The 23630-nt window shown below is 36.5% G+C and overlaps 1 protein-coding gene across 4 annotated transcripts in view; it reads left to right on the forward strand.

Annotated features, from left to right (window-relative positions):
• LOC136846677 (arrestin homolog) overlaps positions 1 to 23390 on the forward strand; it is a 330726-nt gene extending 307336 nt beyond the window's left edge. For 3 of the 4 annotated variants that reach the window (XM_067117686.1, XM_067117685.1, XM_067117684.1), the window contains exon 9: positions 19682 to 23390. In XM_067117686.1, coding sequence (XP_066973787.1) covers positions 19682 to 19915 — 234 coding nt within the window. In that variant the 3' untranslated portion in view covers positions 19916 to 23390. Of the gene's footprint in view, positions 1 to 7327; positions 7421 to 19681 lie in introns of all 4 variants that reach the window. The other variant, XR_010855482.1, reaches the window with a different exon arrangement.
• The last annotated feature ends 240 nt before the right edge of the window (positions 23391 to 23630 follow it).

The following is a 23630-nucleotide window of genomic DNA, read 5'->3' on the forward strand; positions in this document are numbered from 1 at the left end:
TATAATCAAGGCCACCGAAAATAGATCTGTCTTTCGGTGGTCTCGGTATAATGCTGTATGAACCGCGGCCCATGAATCTTTAACCACGGCCCGGTGGTTGCCTGCTCTATATCGTTGCCTGGTGCACGGTTATGGCTAACTTTAACTTTAAATAAAATCAAAACTACTGAGGCTAGAGGGCTGCAATTTGGTATGTCTGATGATTGGCGGGTGGATGATCAACATACCAATCTGCAGCCCTCTAGCTTCGGTAGTTTTTAAGATCTGAGGGCGGACAGAAAAAAGTGCGGACGGACAGACTAAGCCGCCACAATAGTTTTCTTTTACAGAAAACTAAAAACGAATAATCTTACTCAATCTCTCAGCTAATAATCTTATACAAGCACCGAAAAAGGCAACAGATTTTATTTCCTCTTTCTAACAGCAAGTATTTCTTTCAAATATTTTTTTTTTTTTGCAAAGCCTGTTTTTCATAAGCACAACAAAGTAAAAACTCCCGCAGGTAGATATTGTCAAAATTAATCATTCATTATTGATATTTCATATTAGTGCACCCATACCGTCAAAAAGTGATGGTAGTGTAAGAGAGGGTCTAGAAGACAAGTTCCGCCAAGTACCTTCGCTAAGCCCAGACCAAAATTATTTCATTATCCATGCTCAGAGAGAGGGAGGCCACGGGCTGGAGGACGGCAAGTTTAAATGTAGTTTTAAACACAAACAATTGTTGTTGTACAGAACACTGGACTGATACAGATGCCGTTTAATTATTATTATTTTTATTGTTATTATTATTATTAAGTCACCCAGTAATCAAAGAGAAGTACAAGTATTATTATTATTATTATACGGCAGTTTGTACCCCGTTGAGTATACGAACTGTCATTCTTTTCAATGAAGTGTCTGAAAGAGGGTCTTCTTCCAAGATATTATTATTATTATTATTATTATTATTATTATTATTATTATTATTATTATTATTATTATTATTATTAGAGAGCCACTAGAAATGGAATTTTAGTAACACTGGAAAACCTCTCGCGCAGAGAATGCAAATATTTCCCCAAAGGAAAAAATTCTGAAAATATAAAGCCATTTGCATCACGTTCGCAAAAGAAGGAAGGGTAGACGAGGGGAGAATGCACAATCACATCTCAACCCTTGGAATGCATCCTGAGAATGCAGTGCATGACTGCATTCTCCAAGCAGTTTACTGAAAACAGTACACTCTGAAGGTTCGCTAATTGGACGTATGTCACTAAAAGGCTGTAGATCAAAACGTTGAATCTGTTATCTTTTTTGCAAATGAAGGAAGCCGTGGAAGGGCGAACATGCAGGCACTCTAGACTGTGTCTAAAGGGATACTCCATTGATAGGGTGGAAAGAGACGCTGGAGGACCAAGGGTCTCACGTTAACTTTCTCAGCAAACTGATGGTTGATTACCCTTGCTCTATGAAGATGTGTGCATATTTTGAATATAATAATAATAATAATAATAATCATAATAATAATAATAATAATAATAATAATAATAATAATAATAATAATAATAGAGACCATATCGTATGCATTTGCAACGTAATGGTATTTCGAAGACACATGTCTTATTAGATAAGCAGATGTTGGACAGTGATTTTAGACTTATTGATTATATTCTAAGATTGAAGCTCCTTCTCTCTCTCTCTCTCTCTCTCTCTCTCTTTTTATATATATATATATATATATATATATATATATATATATATTATAAATATATCATTTTTATACAAATACGTATATATACGTATATATGTCAATGTCCTCTCTCTCTCTCTCTCTCTCTCGCTCTCTCTCTCTCTCTCTCTCTCTCTCTCTCTCTCTCTCTTGTATATTTGATGACGCCGACATGTTCATTGAAGAAGATGGCCCAAGTTCGTTTTTATTTTCTGTTTTTTTTGGGGGGTCCCTCATTTTATACCTTCATCCCTGGGGACTGAATTAATTCCGAGAGAAAGAGAGAGAGAGAGAGAGAGAGAGAGAGAGAGAGAGAGAGAGAGAGAGAGAGAGAGAGAGGCGCAGCCTAATCTTTAATTCATCGCGGCACTGTGCCCTAATGTACGCCATACCATCACTTAATGTGGCAGCTACGTGTCTTTATCTCATTTTTCCCCGCGTTGTCATGTCGGCGTTACGACCTTGCTCGCTGTCAGGAAGACAAAACGCCATACTTGTTTGTTTTGCTGCGCGAGGGACACACTGAAGTGTTGCCACAATACTTTTTTTTTTATGTTGTTCTAGGGACACTCTCTGAATTGTTGTTCCCTACGTTGTCAGTTAACAGCGTTCGATATTTTCATTTTTAAAGGCTATGGAAAGAAAGGTTGAAGCGATAGATAACAACGAGTACCGTCAAATATTCCGAATTATTGGTGACGGTATACAATAAATCATGGAATGGGAACAAGTTACGAAACTGGTCAGTCAGTAAAAGTTTTGTCTTGGAACCACACAAGAGTTGTTTAATCTTGCACATTGTTCTGTCGTATTCAAAAAACCAGTAAATAATAAAAACAGCATAGGTCAACGCACATACCCTGTGGAACACCAGACGTGTTAGGAAAGCTCCACTAATAGCAGTATCAGCAGTCAGCACCAACAATTGTATGCCGTGAATGGGATAAGATGCATAGTCTCAAACAACCAAACCTTCCATGCAACAGCCTTGTTCCTAATCAAGGAAAAAGCAATACTTTCTGTTTTGCTATTCTCTACCTTAGCTTTGACACACCACAAGTAGACTAACTACTAGGTACTGCAGGGTAAGGCAGGGATATTTGTGTGTGTATATATATATATATATATATATATATATATATATATATATATATATATATATATATATATATATATGTAAAAGTGACTGTGAAATTAATTTTTATATTGTTATGATTAACTGACATTTGATGCTATTGGATCGGTTGACTTCCAGAAACAAACCCCAAGTCATTGGGTATATTCCACTACATTTTGAATTCACGTAACCATGAATCATCTGTAGCAGACAGAAGAATGCGTTTATATACAGTCACACACGACTCACGCATCGAAAGAAGGAAAACCTTTGATCACGCTTAATTAAGCTTCACTGCCTTTGAAATCCCAGGATAGTTTTCGAACGTCGTCTAAATAAAACGATCTTAATGCTGAATAGCCGCTGAGGGAAACGATTGAGGAGCTTGGCAAATCCGGTGATGATGCTCGAAAAAAAAAAAAAAAACAGTGTTCAGTGGCACAGTATCTTAGCGATAAGAGCGCTCTTTGTGCACTGTAATTACACTGAAGAAATTTTTCAGTGGATGTATTGATCTCTCCCTAGGAAAGAGCATTCGAAAGATCTCTCTCTCTCTCTCTCTCTCTCTCTCTCTCTCTCTCTCTCTCTCTCTCTCTCTCTCTCTCTCCATTTCGGGAAATCGGCTTTCATTTCCTTTCACGCTTTCTCTCGCTCGCTCGCTCGCTAGGTATTGAAGAGTTTTACGGCGTTGCATCAGGATGGCCCAGAGATGGAAAGGCTTTCTTTACACGGTTGAATGTAGAAGAATATTCATCTTTCTCTCTCTCTGTGAACCTGAAGTCTTTATACACATATATATATATATATATATATATATATATATATATATATATATATATATATATATATATATATATATATATATATATATATATTATATATATCACTTCACTAGTACTTTTGATATGATAACCACGACTGACTACCAGGTACACATTCTCTGCTTTTTGCGTCAACTTGGGTCTCTCTCTCTCTCTCTCTCTCTCTCTCTCTCTCTCTCTCTCTCTCTCTCTCTCTCGGTGGTGGCATGTGTCCGAAATGCATATTCAACACAGGTGCAACCTTAAAAAATTCCTTTATAGCTCTCTTCTCTCTCTCTCTCTCTCTCTCTCTCTCTCTCTCTCTCTCTCTCTCTCGTGGTTCTTGTCGAATTCCGGAGAAACCTCGCTCGGTATGTGTCAGAAATCAATATTCAACAAAGCCACTCCCTTAAAATATTTTTCTTTATTTTTTCACGTATCCCCCCTCTCTCTCTCTCTCTCTCTCTCTCTCTCTCTCTCTCTCTCTCTCTCTCTCTCTCTCTCTCTCTGGCAATTCTTGGTGAATTCCGCGAAACCTGGCACGAGGCATGTGTCAGAAATCCATATTCAAGGAGGCCCGGCCGGGCTGACAGTACAGCTGATAGGCTCATGGAATCGTCCATGGGAGCGGTCTATTTGTGACGGCCTCTCCCTCCCTCCCTCCTTACCTCTCTCCCTACCTCCCTTCCTCCCTCTCTCCCTAGCTCCCTCCCTCTCTCCCTCCCCGCTATCTTTTCCTTTCCTTTGACACGGCCAAATATGAGTTCGTTTCGCTGCGGATCGAACAATAGGAGAAAAGCAAAACAAGAGATTCAAGCAACAAACTGCATCCCCCCACCCACCCCACCCCCGTTCCTCCCCACCCCATTCCCCACCCTCCCCTCCCCTCCCCAAGCATCCCCGGGCTCCGCCACTCCGGTTTCCGTGCAGGAGAAAATAATTGTTTTGTGCAGTCGGCGAATTTTTTTATTTTTTTAAAGCAGTGAATGTTGAATTTCATTGTTCACATTAGAAATAGATGGGATGAATTAAAGGAAAATACACAACCAACACATTATTTTCAAAATGACAGAGAGAGAGAGAGAGAGAGAGAGAGAGAGAGAGAGAGAGAGAGAGAGAGAGAGAGAGAGAGAGAGAAATCACTTTTCGTCCCAATATTCTTTGTATTGAACATTAAAATGGTTCTCTTCGATTCTTCATCTAATTCAGTGAATTACAGATGACCCGTTGAAGCTCCTTGCATGAAGTCTCCGATCACAGATTTGTTACTAATTCAAAGTTCGTTTTGATTGAACGGTTTCCTATCCGATCAGTTATATTCCTCTAATCTCTTTTAGTTTATTCATCTTACTGCCTTCATTTCATACCTTCCAGTATTAAAACGCTTCTTTTGGTGTGTAACCACCCTTATCCATTCTCCAAAAATACCAAATGGTACATAACCTAATTTACCAAAACCGCCCTCACCCATAACATCATTGACCTAACCCTTATTCATCCGTGCCCTAATTCAAGAAAATATTAGTTATTCACACCCCAGTTCCCCCAAAATCGCTTCTACTGTAGCTTTTCAGCACTGCCTCACCCAATCTCTCTTTGATATACTAGCGTAAAACCTTTATTTTCATCAGCCAAAATAGTAGACTGTCACGCTTTTGCAACGAAATATTTCCGTTGGCACTGTGGCGTAGATTTTCTGAGCTTTTATTCGCTGCTGGCCAGTTCTATATCACGATGAGAATGCCAATTATTCCTGCCTGAAAAGGTCGTGTGTGTGTGTGTGTGTGTGTGTGTGTGTGTGTGTGTGTTCGGCCCACTTCGATAGCTATCGAAGCCGGGGAAATTGGGGTTTATCTGTTTCAGGTGCCACCTGGTATGAAAATTCCAGTTTCACGTATGTGCGTATGCATGCATACGTATGTAAAGACACAGCCACACCACAGCCACACATGATATAAACATACACACACAATATACATATATATATAGGTGTGTGTGTGTTTGTGTTTAGATAGACAGATATAGTTTGTAAGTGTGAATACGTACATCATGAAATACTTCCATATATTAAGAAGCATACATACGTACTCATTTATATACAAAAATTGCATTCAGATATTGTACAGGTAAATTATACCTTTTAACCATCGCACCAAAAGCAAGATTCTCAATTAACTCACCAGGTTTATACGGCTCGAGGCTACAGCAAGTTTTAACAGACGCCCTTGCCTTTGCATTGTTCCTCTCAGGAGGAGGAGAAGCCCTCGGGTAAAGAGGGATCTCGGAAAGAAGTTTCCTGTTATGGCAATTCAAATATTTTATTTTTTTACGGTGTGTCAGGTGTCGACGCTCACTTTTTCTTGAAATATCTTCAGTTTTTTTTTATTGGTCCCTATCTTTCAAATGTTTATATACTCTTGGAATGTGTGCGTGGAAAAAGAGTTTATTCCATACTTATGTCTGACATTATTATTGGTAATCACCATCAATCTAACCTTGGGATTATTTCCACAAAAAATCTCTACCCACTAACATCAATCAAAACGCAATCACATTCTAGGAAATTGGTCACTAGTCGTCCTTAATTGCTCGGAAATGCAAATACAATGTTTGGGAAATATCCATGACTAATTAGTCGTAAACAAACGCTTGTCTGCGTTCCGATTGGATTTCTTCTCAGTTCTTTCTTCTAATAAATCTTTTGTTCGTAATCAATAAACTTCCTCAAATGGAATATTACACGTATAAGACATTTGTAAGTAGTGGTACTGAAATGATTGAAAACGACTGAACAGACAGTTTTGAACATCTGATGTGAGTTGTTTCTCGCCTGAGAATTCTCTGTTCCACCAAAGTTTCACTTTCGAAAATGGCCTGTCATTAAATTTAATCACGAAGGTAGATATTGTGTTGGATTAATTACAGGAAAGCAATTAGGCAAACCTCCAGAGATATATGGCAATCATGCCCCATTAATTTGTTCAAATTTACACATCTGTTACACTGTATTATATCATATTTTATTTTGGTGTATCACTGGTTGCCAGCTTAGGAAACAATTAGAACAAGCCTATGAATGGGATGGAGCATATGTATCAATATAAACTTTTTAAGAGAAAGGAAGTTTTAACCCTGCAGAAAGTCCTGATCCATGGTAAGTATAACTGTCCATATACTGTGCATATCATATATATATATATATATATATATATATATATATATATATATATATATATATATATATATATATATATATACATATATATATATATGTGTGTGTGTGTGTGTATATATATAAATATATATATATATATATATATATATATATATATATATATATATATATATATATATATATATATATATGCATATATATATATATGTATATATATGATTATTATCACATTTGTACATGATTCATTTATCACACATTACCACAGGTGAAAAAAAGGGACAGGGTGTAGGTCTGACCGGTTTCGACTTTATTTCCAAGCCATTCGTCAATGGCTTAGAAATAAAGTCGAAACCGGTCAGGACCTACACCCCGACTCTTGCTTTTCACCTGTGGTAATGTGTGATATACATATATATACATGTGTGTGAGTGTGCCTGCGTACAAACATTTTAATCAATTACTATGAACTTTTAATCCACATGTAATGTTTCCATAACTAATAAATCTTGTGCCTTTTCTTCAAGAATAACGGAAATCGAGTGTCCACCTGCTAACTCGACGCCACCCTTTTACCAAACATCTTTGTCATCTCCAAAAATTCATTGTCTTTCTTTCATGTGAGTGAATTCAGTCAAAGGATATTTCTTGTGCAGTAGATGAGTCTAAACCTACAACACTCGCGGAGAAATATTTGCCTCAGACTTCTCAAAACTGTGGGATGCTGATTTTTTTTTGTTTTGTTTTATTGGGAACCAACGTAATCTAGTTTTATATCTTCAAACACCCGCTCAAAAATAACTAGATAAATGAAATAAAAAGATAAAGAAAGAAGTATTGGAATCTGCACACCAGTCTGGCAAATATTTCTCCGCAGACAACAGTGATAATGCTTCTGCTTCCTCAGCCAAGTTCAGTGACCCTCTCTCTCTCTCTCTCTCTCTCTCTCTCTCTCTCTCTCTCTCTCTCTCTCTCTCTCTCTCTCTCTCTCGTCTGATATACAGTAATGCTTGCCCAATGCGTATGTAGTGGCACATCGCTAGATAAGTTCCTCTCACAAAAATATTCACTTGTGAAATAAAAAGAAATGGTGCAGAAGATGAGACGGTGCGCCATTGTCCTGGATAAGACAAACGTTTCATAGCTAGAGTCTCTACAGACGTATGTAGCTAGACATTTAAAGATAGGTGATGTATATTGAAATGTCATTTATCTAGACGTGCAAAAGGTTCGCATATGCAAGAGTTCATTCAGTCAGTTATTTGCTTTCGTAAATTAGCGTTAAAAATGTAACTTTAGATATTTTGTTACCAGCTGTAGATATTCGATGTATATAAACGTAAGTGTGTTCATGACGTGGTGTTTTACCTATGAATTACTGTAGTAAAGTACAGCAAGATATTCATACTCATATTCATAAATGATTTACATATTCATGAATTGCACTTCTCTTATGTATACACCACAGGATATTTCATTACACCAACAGAGAAATAAAGTGCACCAACGTATTGATGTTCCCAAAGTAAACATGCACATTAAATACAAGATTATCTCTACATATACGTAATAAATACATACATATATAAATACATACACACATGCATACATACATACATACATACATACATACATACATACATACATACAAAAGCGAGTTCGTAACACCCATTTTTTTTATGAAAAGAAAGATGAGGAAAGGAATAAATAAAAAGGAATTGGGTTCCTGAAACAAGAATTCAGAAGAAAACTGATGACTAATGAGAGGGGAAAGTTTCGGAGAGACCTCTCAGAAGATTTGGATCAGCTGCATTCTCCTGGGAAGGTCTCATGGCCGCCGCTCCTTCCCAACCATGATTTTATCCAGTGTGTGTGTGTGTGTGTGTGTGCGTGTGTGCGTGTATTTGTTCACGAAACGGATGCTAGGTAAAATTGCTTCATTAATCAGGATAGCGTACATATATATATATATATATATATATATATATATATATATATATATATATATATATATATATATATATATATATATATGTATATATGTATATATGTATATATATGTTATGTGATGTTTTTAGCATTATTATACAAATATCAACCACGAAACTGCCCGATACTGAGATTACATGGTGATAATTTTACGGATTTTAGTTGAGGTACACGAGTCATTTACGTTAATCATCATCAGACTTTTTAGAAGAATACTAAACTTTTGAGAGAAGGATTATTTGATCCTAGGAATTAGGATTGTTTGATCCTAGGAATTAGGATTATTTTATCCTAGGAATTGGGATGATTTTATCCTAGGAATTGGGATTGTTTTATCCTAGGAACTGGGATTGTTTTATCCTAAGAGTTAGGATTATTTTATCCTAGGAATCAGGATTATTTAATCCCAGGAATCAGGATTATTTAATCCTAGGAATCAGGATTATTTGATCCCAGGAATCAGGATTATTTGACCCCAGGAATTAGGATTATTCTATCCTAGGAACTGGGATTATATTATCCTAGGAATTAGGATTATTTTATCCCAGGAACTAGGATTATTTTCTCCTAGGAATTAGGATTGTTTGATCCTAGGAATTAGGATTATATGAAAAGTTACGAAACAAGTGGCTGCAAGAAACAATAAGTCGTTGCAAATATCAAATTCAGTAAATTAAGGGTTACAAGGAAAGCGACGTGGAGGTTGTGGGGCACGGGGGAATGGTCGGGCAATTAAGAGGATACCTTCAATTATCAAAGGCTTAAATACAATTAATAAAAGGAATTCCATTCCGACATAATCAGGCAAAATTTAATTGACAGTTAGAGAAAGGAGTAACTGATAAAGAAAACGGGAACAGGAACGAAAGATGGTTGCGCAAATAAACGAAAAGAAGACTAAAGAAACATGTGGAAGTTATTTAAACGAGAGCAAAGGAAGAGTCAAGAAGCCTACTTACAAAATTAAATAAGGAGGTAAAAGAACCAAGGAGAATACGATAGCTGAGTCAGCAAAAGAAATGCAGACGGATAAAGAGTGAGGAATAGACATTTTTTTAAGGAAATACTCACAAGGAAGGAAATGATGTTATAAAACACCAAAATAACAGAAGGTCGGGGACAGGGACTGAAAAAAAATATTGTATTAGGAAAAATATAAATGAATTGTAGACGATGGAAATATTAATTGCGAGAACAAAATCCGAAGAAGATATTGTAATTACACTGAACAAATCATTGTTGCATAAATAAATAATACAGGACGAAAAATACTAGAACGATTAACTCTCTTTTTTAGAAAACAATCACTCAGACAATTGCAGAAATAACAAAAAACAAAATTGCGGAGAATGATTTGATCAGGGAGAAAAAAAAAAGCAAAATTGCTACATATGCGAAAAACGAAAAAAGAAAATAAAGGAACAGGGAACTTGTTTCGCAGAGCACGCAAGCAGAAATGTAAGATCTGAAATCCCCCTTCTCCCACTCTCCCCCACCCCCCCCACAAGCACAGACACACACTCGTGCGTGCGCGCGCGCAAGAGGTAGCTTTACCTCTTGTGTGTCATTATTGTTGCCAGAGACAATGGAAGTAACAACAATGGCAGCTTTTCGAGCTACAAAGTCCCCGCAGGAAGAGGTGACCTACTATTGCAACGAACTTTATCTTAATTTGAATGCTTGAAGAATGCAGATACCAGGAGTATGAAGGATTACAAGTGAGATTCAGCGGAACGGTTGCGAGAGCGTAACTGAGTGGCTGACGAAGGTGAGTTAGGTTCATCTGGATGAGGAAAAACTCTAAAGAAATTGGTGAAAGGGAGAAGTGCTGTTATAAAGCAGTTGGTTCGTTAACGACCTTCCTGCATCGTTGTGGGCAATTCAGTTTTCTGCTAATGAAAGTTTTGTTCTGCCCAATATAAATGATTAAATGAGACAGTTTAAGCTTAGTTAATTGTTGACGTACGAAAATGCATATTTCTCACTAGCGTAAGATAATTCTAGACTTCTTTAACACAGAAGTAAAATAACTTAATTTCGTAAGCTTAGACCAATGCAGTAAAAAGCATTTCACATATCAGTGAAAAACTGTTTTGGTATAAATCCCCCGTAGATATATATTTGCGCGAGGCTAAATGGTTCGTTTCGCGTTTTGCCTTTTGCACTCACGACTGAATTCGGTTTGGCAGAAAGGGAATAAAAATGTATATATAAAAAAGAATCAGTTGAAATGTTTCCATTTATATCTTTCCTAGATTGCAAAGTCGCTGACGTAGCGGTATTGACAGACCATCGAGGATACGTGCGCTTGACATCGAACTGCTTTTATTTGAGAGAGAGAGAGAGAGAGAGAGAGAGAGAGAGAGAGAGAGAGAGAGAGAAGAGAGAGAGATTTAAACAGGCAGCCAGTGAGAGAAAGGGTAAGAGACAGTCAAACAGACGGAGACAGAATGAGAGAAAGGGTAAGAGACAGTCAAACAGACAGAGACAGAATGAGAGAAAGGGTAAGAGACTGTCAAACAGACGGAGACAGAATGAGAGAAAGAGTAAGAGACAGTCAAACAGACGGAGACAGAATGAGAGAGAGGGTAAGAGACAGTGAAACAGAGACAGAATGAGAGAAAGTGTAAGAGACGGTCAAACAGACAGAGACTGAATGAGAGAAAGGGTAAGAGACAGTGAAACGAACAAAGACAGAATGAGAGAAAGGCTAAGAGACAGTCTAACAGACAGAGACAGAATGAGAGAAAGGGTAAGAGACAATCAAACAAACAGATAGACAGAATAAAAAAAAGGGGGTAAGAGACAGCCAAATAAACAGACAGATAAAGTAGAAGAAAAGGTAAGAGACAGTCAAAGAAACAGACAGAGACAGAATGTGGGAGAGGGTAAGGGACAATCAAACAGACACATCGAGACAGATTGAGAGAGAGTGAGAGACAGTCAAGCAGAAGCCAAAGTCAGAATGACAGAGAGAGAGAGAGGGGGGGGAGGAGGTAAGAGACAGAAGGACACAGAAAGAAGGAAGAAAGAAAAGGAATAACAAATATGGACAAAGAGAGTCTGAGAGAGAGAGAGAGAGAGAGATAGAACAGAGCAGAGAAAGAGCTTTAATCAAGTCTACAATCGCGGCAAAAACCAGCGAGAACAACTCGCAAAGAGGTAATCCGTCCCTTCAGATGAAAAGGATTCTACCAAATGGTCATCAAAGGAACCTGGTTCCCGAGACTCCCCGAACCTGTCGTGAATTTATTGACCAAAATGATATCTTCTGGCAATTACTGTAATACAACTTTAATCCGCCTCGTTTGTTAGGTTTTTATTAGCAGTGCTGTTCACCTGTTTACATGTTTTTTATTCGTTATTTATCATTTTTCATTTACATACATACATACATATATATATATATATATATATATATATATATATATATATATATATATATATATATATATATATATATATATATATATATATATATATATATGTGTGTTTCCTAAAATGGAAAACTGCAGTATCTGCAAAATTTTCAGAAATTGAGATATGCCACTTATTGTCCTCGTGAAACACTAATACACAAGTTACTGCAGTTTCAGGATGATTCTTCAGTGCTTTATTTAGGGGTCCCATTTGCAGTATCTGCAAAATCAGTAGTTAGGCAAGGGAAAACTGCAGTGTCTACTATTTTTCCCAATTTTTTTTATTTTTTGCAGACACTGCAGTCTTCCATTTTAGGGCAGTATGCATATCTACAAATGTTTAGATTCCCATTTATACATACATACATATATATATATATATATATATATATATATATATATATATATATATATATATATATATATGTATATAATATGCATATCTATAAATATTTAGATTCCCATTCAAACAAAATGAAAAAATCACCCCAAAAATGTACAAAGAGTAACTTTACGGGCGTGAAATGAATACGTTCCATACATGGACTGAGAGAGACAGAGTCCTCAGAATTTGGCCGATAGCGGGGCTTGTGGGCGATGGAATATTTTAACAAACGGACGAGAAAAAAAAATCATCTCTTTCCCGCAATTCTCTCTTTCTTTCTATCCCTCTCTTCTCCGTTAGTCTGCATATTTATGTGACGTAGGCCATTTCCTCACTCTCTGCTGATATTTTTCGTCAATTAGTGAGTTTAAAGCTTTCTGATGTACGTTCATTCTTCATCGCTTCTAAAAGCAGTGTTTTCATAAACCAATTCATATTGTGTAAGGGATATAATGATCTAGATATAAAGCAATACAGTCACTGTGGTCTAAATCCCTTCATTGATCGTTCATCCTTTAATGTTTAAGACGAGATCTTAGACAAATGTATTCAAGAATAATTTATAAAATTGTGAATGTAAAAGATCTTTGTTGAAATGCAGCTTTATGAAAAAGTGACAAACGAGAGACCATCCGTCGATGGTCCAAGTCATAACTGCTGCTATTAGGAAACAGAAACCTACCAAACGGACCACTCTATCTAAAAGAGATAAATATATGGAGCTTAGTCATTTCTTGCCAATAAGCTACTCTTTTCACATTTTTGGGGAGATTTTTTTTTCATTTTGTTAAAATGGGAATTTAACCTAGAACGTTTTTTCGACAAGTTCTTTATTTCACTTGTAATTTTTTTCGTAGGTAATGATTAAGTGATGTCCATTACGTATGCATTCATAATACATTTATTTACCTCGTATTACCTGGGGAAAAATTATTTATTCATTCGTTTACTGGAGTCTTCAACAGGTATTTTTGCCAGATTTTATTTTCTGTGCATATTTGCATACCGTGCATACATATGTAATTACTGTACAGTTACATTTTCATGGAAGTGTCTAAATAATTAACGTTGTGTACATAATCGTCAATCCATTACATACTATAAATATATAAATACAGCCCTGTGGAAAATTGGATGAATAATCCAGAACAAACCAGGGTAACAGATGAATAGACAGGTAGAAATAGGAAGAAAAATAACCGAACAAACAGGTAGAGAGATAGAAAGGAAAATATGCAAGAAAAATTGAGTCATCAAATATACATGTATATTCTTTATATATTAGAGAGAGAGAGAGAGAGAGAGAGAGAGAGAGAGAGAGAGAGAGAGAGAGAGAGAGAGAGAGACTACCCTACATGATTCGGGTGTTCACCTTTAATTTCTCCTCCCTGTGAAACCTGTGGCCAGGCAGTGAATTCACAGTATTCCAGAGTCTCGCCTGCAAAATACCTTCACATAGGGAGGTGGTGTTGCAGCCGGGGCCACCTCTGTGTTCTTCCGGACAATGGGAGGGTATACGAAGATAAAAGCTTCGGTATTTTAAGGCGTAATACGGTTTATTACTCTTGGGAGAGTATTATTAGATTTTCATGCGTATTTAGATATGAAATGTTACACACACACAAATACATATATATATATATATATATATATATATATATATATATATATATATATATATATATATATATATACTATATATAGCACATATATATGCGTGTGTAAATAAGTTTTGCTCTTTTTTAATTCCTTAAGCAATATATTAGATTTCAAGATCTGTATTATAACACCATTTTTTTTTATTCCAATTGAGTTTTGAAACAGAAAGAATGATGTAACAGAAATGGCCTTGAATGCTTGAATGCATTCTGGAATTTCGCTTGTTGTTGTGGAGCGACTCCCAAATTAATGCAGTTCCGAATACATTAAGTAAAAAAAAAAAAACATTGACTGCCACGAGTTGATATGTGGGGACTAGTTTTCAAATTAATTCACAGAGACGAAAGAAGCTCGTTTTGACCATTTGAAAGAAAATAAAAGAAAAACAAATACTAAAGTCTTCCTTACATTATCGTTCTTGATATATTTGAGAGATACAAAAGGCAAAAGTGGCGATTTATTTCAAGGATTTTCGCTCACATTAAGAAGCAATTGGAATGAATAAGATCCGCATTCAAGTGACTTTTAGTTTCTGTACCGAAGTTTTAAGTTTTCCTCTTCATCACTGTCAGAGAAATGCACTCATGCATATTTATTGGCGATTCTGAAAATTCATATTCAGGAGTTCGCTGCTTCTATTCTTGAGTTCTTTCCTGGCTCATGAATGCCAAAAACATGGCATAAGATATACATGCATATGTAAATATATGTGTATATATACATAATGTATTTATATACACACACAGACTGATAGATATACGTATGAATTTACATAACATTTATATTTATATTAAATAACGTATACATTTCGACATCAAGTTTATACTCATATATATATATATATATATATATATATATATATATATATATATATATATATATATATATGTGTGTGTGTGTGTGTGTGTTGGGTATGTATGTACGTATATATGTATAAACTCAGCAAACGCTCTTGAATGTACGTTACGAATAAGGCCATATGTGAATACCCCCTTGCGTTCACTTAGGCAAATGCTCAGACGTGCAGGTATGTGAGTTCGTGGATCGCTCCGGTAAGCGTGTACTTGAAGAATGGAACAAGAATAGAGAAAAAATGGACTTTCACTTTAATAACACTGAGTTAGATTTTTCGAGGTAACCTTTATGATTTTAACAGTAAGAAGGTGGACATTTTTTTTTCTGAAATCTGTGGGTATCACAATGCATGCGTTGTATGAAATACAAAATTATGTGAAACCACGACGTGGAAACAGCAGAAATAGAATATCATCAAAGCGCGACCGAGATGGAATAAGGGAATAAAAATTGAAACCTGTTAGCGGTTCATCTCTGGAAAGAGAATGCCAGAGTCTGCGCAGGTAGCGGGAACAAAAGGAGCAAAGAAAATACGTGTACAGAACAGAGTCATTATTGAGGCTGGCAGGAAATGTAGGAAAGGGAAAGCTTGCTGTGGGAATAAAAATATTTTATTGAGGTATTACAACTTTTATACAGATGTTACGTTGATGGACGTTGATAGAGAAATGGGAAGATGGACGAATTTGTCGACTGAGAGAAAGTGACAAAAAGAATGGAGGGTTGGATGCTTGTATACAGAGTGGGCAGGTTTTTTAGAGGATGGCAAGCTTGAACAAAGAGTGAAACTTGTAGATTTTGTAGTAAATCAGGATGATTTTGTGCCTGAACGCACTCTTGCAGCTGACATAGAAGAATGGGGCTGCTGTCAGAAGGACCTGGTCTGAGCTAGTAGAGAGAATGGGAAACCAGAAGCAAAGTAGAGAGTATGGGAAGCTGATGTAGAGATCGGGGATCCTTTAAAGAAAATGGGATGCAAATACACTGTGGTGGATGCATAAAGAACGGGAAGGTGATAACATAAAATGGAAAGTTACTATAGTGAATGGGGAACTTTTGTACAAGATAGAAGGTTGCTGTAGATAAAAGAAGGCTCTTTAATATTCAATAGTATGTGGTCAGTGAGAGAATGATAACATATCATGAGAAAAAGTAAAGGATTTGCAAACAGCATGCACTGTAAGTTGACATAAAAGCGAGGAAGCCTTTTTCTTTTTCATAGATGAAAGGAGAAAATTTTTGTTTCTAGTTAAATTTTTATTATGCCGAACTTTGGAATATTCAACGAAACTACGACGAAGTATAATTTCTATATATGCACACTCGAGACCAGACCTTAAAATCCATCCTAGAATAAGCATCCTTACAGGAGACTGACATAAACGTGAGGAGAGAATGAAACTAAAGCAAACGAGATACCGGGCATTGAATATTCGCAGAATGCTGTAGCATCAGTGCAATAGTCTGGTACTTATATTTCTCATTTCTCCTTTCAGAAAACAATAGATTAAACACAGATCGGCAAGAAGTCTGAAATAAGACATGAGTATAATATTTCTTGTAGACGGATGTTATCAGAGCGAAACGTCCTACTATTGAAATTAATCATTGCAACTTTAATTATAAAGACGTGACCGAATGTTCGGGTGAGGGATAAGGATCACAAGAAAGTCAAAAAGAAGAGCTTCTCTCTCTCTCTCTCTCTCTCTCTCTCTCTCTCTCTCTCTCTCAGCCTGAAAATAAAAGAATGGAAACTTCCACCTTCTCTCAACCTCAGCCATTTTCCTCTCAGCCTGAAAGTAAAAGAATGAGCTTTCTCTCTCTCTCTCTCTCTCTCTCTCTCTCTCTCTCTCTCTCTCTCTCTCTCTCTCTCTCTCTTCAAAAAGAGCAAGCAGAGGTAGATTAATAGTGCCAAAAACTATACCAGGAAAATTAAGGAAAGCACACAGGACATTAATCCACCACGCACCAGCATCGATAATGCAGCGTCTATTCAATGCGCTACCAGCTCATCTGAGGAACATAACAGGAGTGAGCGTAGATGTGTTTAAGAATAAGCTCGACAAATATCTAAGATGCATCCCAGACCATCCAAGACTGGAAGATGCAAAATATACCGGAAGATGCGTTAGCAACTCTCTGGTAGACATCAAAGGTGCCTCACACTGAGGGACCTGGGGCAACCCGAACGAATTGTAAGGTCTGTAAGGTAAGGTCTCTCTCTCCATCCAAAAGTCACAAGATAGACGATCGTGCTCACAGACCCCAATGTTGCAGCAACAGTTGGTTCAAAGGAAATTATGATGGCGGAGGGACGTATATACAATCGAGATTATTGTGTCCTCGCCCGAAGGACAATTTATTTACTCCCCTGCGAAGGATATGGCGCGTTTATTAGCAGATTCGTTTTCGTGTTTTATCCTCTTCATTTTCGGGTGTTAATGCTATTAGAAGGTTACTTAGTCTTTGTGGATATGTCAAAAAATATATATTTTCTGTATTTTATAGTCGTCACTTGCGACATACATGTTAAACACACTGTTATTATTTATTAATTTTACGAGAGGCAAATTGTAAACTCTATCTGGATAAGACATTCAATTAAGATTTTTTTCCGTAAATTATAATTTCCACAAGAAAACCAGACTGCGAGACTAACGATTATCGTATTGCCAGACCATTTATTAACGTTAATCGAATCCAAAAGAGAAATTCGTACAGAAAAAAAAGGACTGTCATCACACATCATAGAAGTATTTCTAGGGACACAATTTGCTTCATATTGTCAAACACGCTTTACTGACAAGAATCAAAGGGAATCAAAGGCAGGTAGTCTTCGGAAAGTCGGCCCCAAGGGGAAAACGCAACAACCGTAAGGAAAATAAAAAACAATAAATAAATAAGTCAAAAATAAATGTCAAAATAAAAAAAAAACGACCCCAGAAAACACTAAGGTGCTCTTGAGGGACGCAAGCACAGCAGGCAAGAAAGAAACATCAATAGGCAGCTAGATTCTTAGAGGTTACACGAGGCTCAGCCATTACCTCCCCTGCAAGGTCAGTCCTAACAAGTCAGACATCGATCCACACGTCTGAATTTACTGATAGCAATGTTTCCCAAAAGACCATGTCTACTCCCCTGCTCCCTCGTAAAGAGGACAGCACCTAAAATGAAGTGAAATAAAAATAGCTTCAATATATCGTCGTTCTCAACAGGAAACCTCTTGGTGATCTAGTACTTATGGACATAAGATAAACCTGCACAGATCTAGAAAATAGTTGACCCTCAAGAAACGACCTACACTGAATACACAGACAATAAAGGGCAAATAAAGAAAAATTATCGCATTACCAGTGCTTCGGGATTGTAACCTTGGTCTTCTTATTAGATTTGTGGATGTTATGAGTGTATCCCGGAATGTACACAATGAAACGCCTTAAGAGGAAGACACTGCTCAATACATCTAAGCAGTACATCTAAGCAAAGACTAAGGATTTCCTTTTTTTTTTTTCATCTGCCATCTTTGACTTAGGATTTTTTTCATGATGTCACTGCCGGCACCTGCATATTATTATATCATAAAAATGCAAAATGCAACACATACATACATATATATATATATATATATATATATATATATATATATATATATATATATATATATATATATATATATATATATATATATATATATATACACATATATATATGGTAGAAATTTTTACTTTTGCCATTTTGTTTATACACTGTATGTATACAACTGTTTAAGCGTGTGCATGAATTTGAGTATATTAGAAATATGGTTTTAGTAAGTCTGCTCCCATGAGTTCTGTAGGTTATTTTCATGTACCCATATGCCACTTGTGATATGGATTTTATATACCCATAAGTACCATTTGACAAAATTCATGTATTTGTAATTGATTGTATGCAAACTTTATTTGACCACAATTCACTGGTGATGCTTTTCATTGTCCATAATTCACATCTGATGCACCTCATGTTCCATAATTCAATCGTAAGATATTTTATCGATCCATAATTCACCCTTGATGCATTTTATATGTCTTTTGATCTATCCACAGTTCACATTTTATTTTTTTTCTGTCCACAATTCACGTTTGAAGCATTTCGTTTTACCTGAGGAAATTCATAAATTCATGTATTCATAATTGCATTCTGATGGAATTCATGCATTTGTAATTCACTTTTGAAGTATTTCCACCTATTCATAACTCACTGTTGGTCCAAATTACGGATTAATAATTCACTTTTGATGCACTTCATATATATGTCATTGTGATGACATTCATGTATACATGATAAAATTCTCCTAAATGCATATCTTTTATTCGTAGGTTACAGTTGGTGCGGTTTATGTATGCATAAACTTCAGATACTTTTCATGTATGTTATTATTTTGTAATGCATTTTTACATATCCGCAATTAATTTGTAATGCATTTCTTATGTCTATGAATTACTGTGTATGTATTTCCTGCATAACAACTTCAATGTTGATGTAATCTTGATGCAATCTTTCGCTTCGCTAAAAAATTTCTCTTATTTCCGCAGGCTCCAACCAATGGGGCACCGATCACTACCTCCCAGTCCATGTTTGACCTGACCTCGACTGACACTCGCCGCGGCAGCGCCAAGACTCGGCGGTCTCCTCCCTCGCGGTCCACCAGCGAGGATTCGGGAAGGTGCTCCGAGATGGGCCAGTCTCACGTCGACCCGGACAGGTTCCGGACAAGTCTGCAGATCCAAGCGAGGAATCGTAACAGGCTCGTGGATTCCGCCTGCTGAGTCGGCCTGGACTCGCCGAGTCAATCGAGTCCTGGTTGAAACCCCCACTCCTTCTTTCCTGAACCTGGCCAGCTTAGCTACGTCAAATCACCTTGTCTGCCCCCTTTCCCCTTCCCTTCCCCTTCCTCTCCCCCTCAAATCGAGCTTGGCTAATCTGCTGAGCTTGCTGGATTCCTCAGCGAGCTGAGTTTAGCCTTGAAGCTGGAAACGGTTTGGTCAAGCCTCCTGATGTACCACTCTGATTCAGTTCCTCGGGATGAGTCAGTCTGCTACATCGATTGTACTCATCATTGAGTTCAGCTTGTCTGAACCGTTTTGCTTACCGAGTCTGCCTTACTCATCAGCCTACTTTACCTTGGATGGGCCTAACTAATGATCATGCCGAGGTGACTTCACCTAAAGAGTTATTGCACAGTCAATGCAGTCAGGTTGTGTGATGTAGCAAAGACACAAATCTTGGTTTAAAGATGGACGTAAACTTTGTATCAGCTAGGAAATCGCCGCCATTCTGATCTGAACCTCCATGAACTCATGACCAAAAAAAAAAAAGGACAATCATCACCAAAAAAGGGGTCGATATTTCTTCGTCGTTTTAAAAACTGTGGTTTCATTGGTGTTTTTATGTGAAGCTTTGAAGAAAGAATTCTGTTTTTGCTGCACGGTAGAAGCAAGGATACACTGGGAGGTGGTTTAGTTTCCTACTGTGACTATTTAGTATTAAGAAGCAAGTGGTCAGCTGATGTCTGATGGATACAGCAGTCTAAAGGGCTCAGAGATGCTTGCTGAAGAACGTACAGTACTGTATATATATTGTATAATCCCAATAGGTACTGCGGGAGAGGAATCATACATATCATTTATTTTTTCACGTGGACATCAGCTGACACTTTTTCATATATAATCTATGAAATGTGAAAAATTAACTAAGAAAGACAGATCATACGCTTTGTAGGTTTGAATAATTATACAACTTGGGTGCAACAGTCGTGACGAAAGTATTAAAAAACAAAAAAAAAAATAAATAAATAAGCAGGTAGTATATTCTTCTAAAGACAATGTTATAGAGGTAGACAAAGGGTAATTATTATTTTTTTTTTTTGGAAATTAAAAATTCAGGATTAAAGCTAATTGAATTATTTCTTAATGAAAATGTGTGAATGCAAAGGTATGGATTAAGGTGTAGAAAATATCATTGCATTGTAATTAATTTGAAATGTTATCGCCTTTTCTTTCGCTCGCAGTTCCCAGGTCATAGGGTAATACGTTTCAGACTCAACACTGAATCTATGGATGAATCTTCTTACTGTCTAGAGACAGTTGCTCAATTACTGCTTACTTCAACTTTAGCTTCACAGCAACATTCTAGCTTCATCTCTTCAAAGTGTCACGGTGAAACGATCTTGAAGTTGACAAACAAGTATTTGACCTATATTTCTAAAGCTGCAAAAACGTCCACCGCTTCATAGACATCTGAATTAACACGAACTGAATTCTTTATTTTATATTTACCTGTCAGTTTTTCACAGACGTCAGGGTTTTCAACAAGACATCAAAAACTAACATTCCATGTTTTTATTAAGGGAAATAAGTTCGCCATGTTCCGCGTCTTCCCAAATGACGTGAGAGACACCGATGCAAGTAAATCCTTATGGCAAATTTGCTTACACGTTCGAGCCACGCAACGGGACACCCCAGTTACTGAAACTCATCTAGACAGAGAAAGAGAGAGAGAGAGAGAGTAAGAGCAGTTTTGATCTATGCTAAAGATGGCGCCGTTTTGGGATCGTAAACCACAGTACATTTCAGCCGAATCGAAATTCCACAGAATCTCTATGATTACGCAAGTGCGCGGCTTCCCCTGTGACTTATCATTCTCTCGGATGCTGGTGGGATCTGCTTCTTTGTGCGCGGTCGAGGCCTTATATATTTAAAATATCTATATATATATGTGTGTGCGTGTACCATTTAACCCAGAGCTATCATGTACTTATCATGTTATTACCGAATGCCGCTAGAATCAATAACTCGCTATATTTCCCAGCCGTATTCCGCTGATATTCTACCGACGAACCAATAATGTATTACTTGACGTGTGGGCATCAACAACAGTGCTGTTTTGGGCCTTTCTGCAGAGACATTCCGGGAGAATGTCGACGCGGCAGAGAGCCACGGCGATAGAATGTCACAGCAAGTACAGCTTATTTCAATAAAACAGCTTGAATAAAAAAAAATTAAAAAACTGTAAAAAGCAGCTTCGATCACTCGTAGAGACCCAACCCAGTACGTTCTCCAATTCCCGTTAGGAGGAAAAAATCATGATACATCTCTTCTGGTAGATCATAATAACACATGCTTCTTCGTATTCGGGGTCGTTCGGTGTCGCTGGCTACTCCATTCTACTTAACTTCTGTTTTTTCTTTTTTTCTTTTTTTTTTTGTGGTAAGCGTTAGCGAACTCTCACTAATGCAAATAAATATATATATTCTGATACCGCGAGGAAAGTGAGCGTTCAGATGTCATAATAATAATAACGTTTCATACACCAAAGATCGCTACTAGTCAGCCAAAGAATTTTAAATAAAATATAAAATGTATAATAGAGTATATATAAATACAATTACCAATATTGTCTTTGTACAGCACAGCAATATCAAAACAGAATTCCTTAGTCTAAGTGTGTTAATATAAAAAGAAAATACATAAATATATATAATATATATATTTTGAAATTTATCTATCAAGACATTTCAGTTTGGTTATAATGTAGTGATTAGGTTCTCGTCAGCTTAAAATCAGAATAAAATTGATTCCGCCATGTTAACTGCAAATACATCAGTGATTGCAGGAAAATGGAATAGGAAAATAATTATGATTAGCTTCCATATTAATCATTCTGTCACCTTCATTATCCAATCGGATTGATTTATTGAATGATTAATGATAAAACTGCCGAAATTATATTATTATGTACCTATATTCAAATAAAAGTATGGATTGGCCAGTGCTCTGCTAAATATATTGTAAACTGAATCAAATAACAGAAAGCTGAATGGCCGAGAAATCCCCAGTTAACTGAAAGCTTGAAAAAAAAAACTGAGTCATAGAAATTAGAAGTAAGCAAACTTTCAATTTCAGTAACGTAAATGACAGCTTCAAAGTTATTTTAGAAAAAAGAAAAAAACTGAATCGTATATACTTTCAGACCACACATCTCCAAAACTAAACAGTCAGTCACGTATAGCTTAATCCACACATTTCAGGAACTGTCAGTGTTACAAAACATACATACAGTTACTATATACCGACGCAGGAACCAGACACCAAGGACAAAATCATTCTCGAAACGAAATGACGAGCGTCTGACATTAGAGTTTAATTGACATTTAAAAACAAAAAAAAAGATGCTATCTTCCTATGTGTCATATTGTTTTTCCTTCTCTCAATTTTAGAGACAAATAAATCTTCAACAGTTTAACCTACAGTTTTATTATCCTTTTAGTTAGGCTAAGGGTTGTCTGTCACAAAGGGAATTTATTATTATTATTATTATTATTATTATTATTATTATTATTATTATTATTATTATTATTATTATTATTATTATTATTATTATAACATACTTCTGAAATGGCCCAGAATGTTATGAACTTAGTTGGTTTTCATAGTATAAAATGCCTATATACGGATGAGAGAAAAGACACTGTGATAAGACAAA

Source organism: Macrobrachium rosenbergii, chromosome 15 (genome assembly GCF_040412425.1).
Source record: "Macrobrachium rosenbergii isolate ZJJX-2024 chromosome 15, ASM4041242v1, whole genome shotgun sequence".
Taxonomy (NCBI): domain Eukaryota; kingdom Metazoa; phylum Arthropoda; class Malacostraca; order Decapoda; family Palaemonidae; genus Macrobrachium; species Macrobrachium rosenbergii.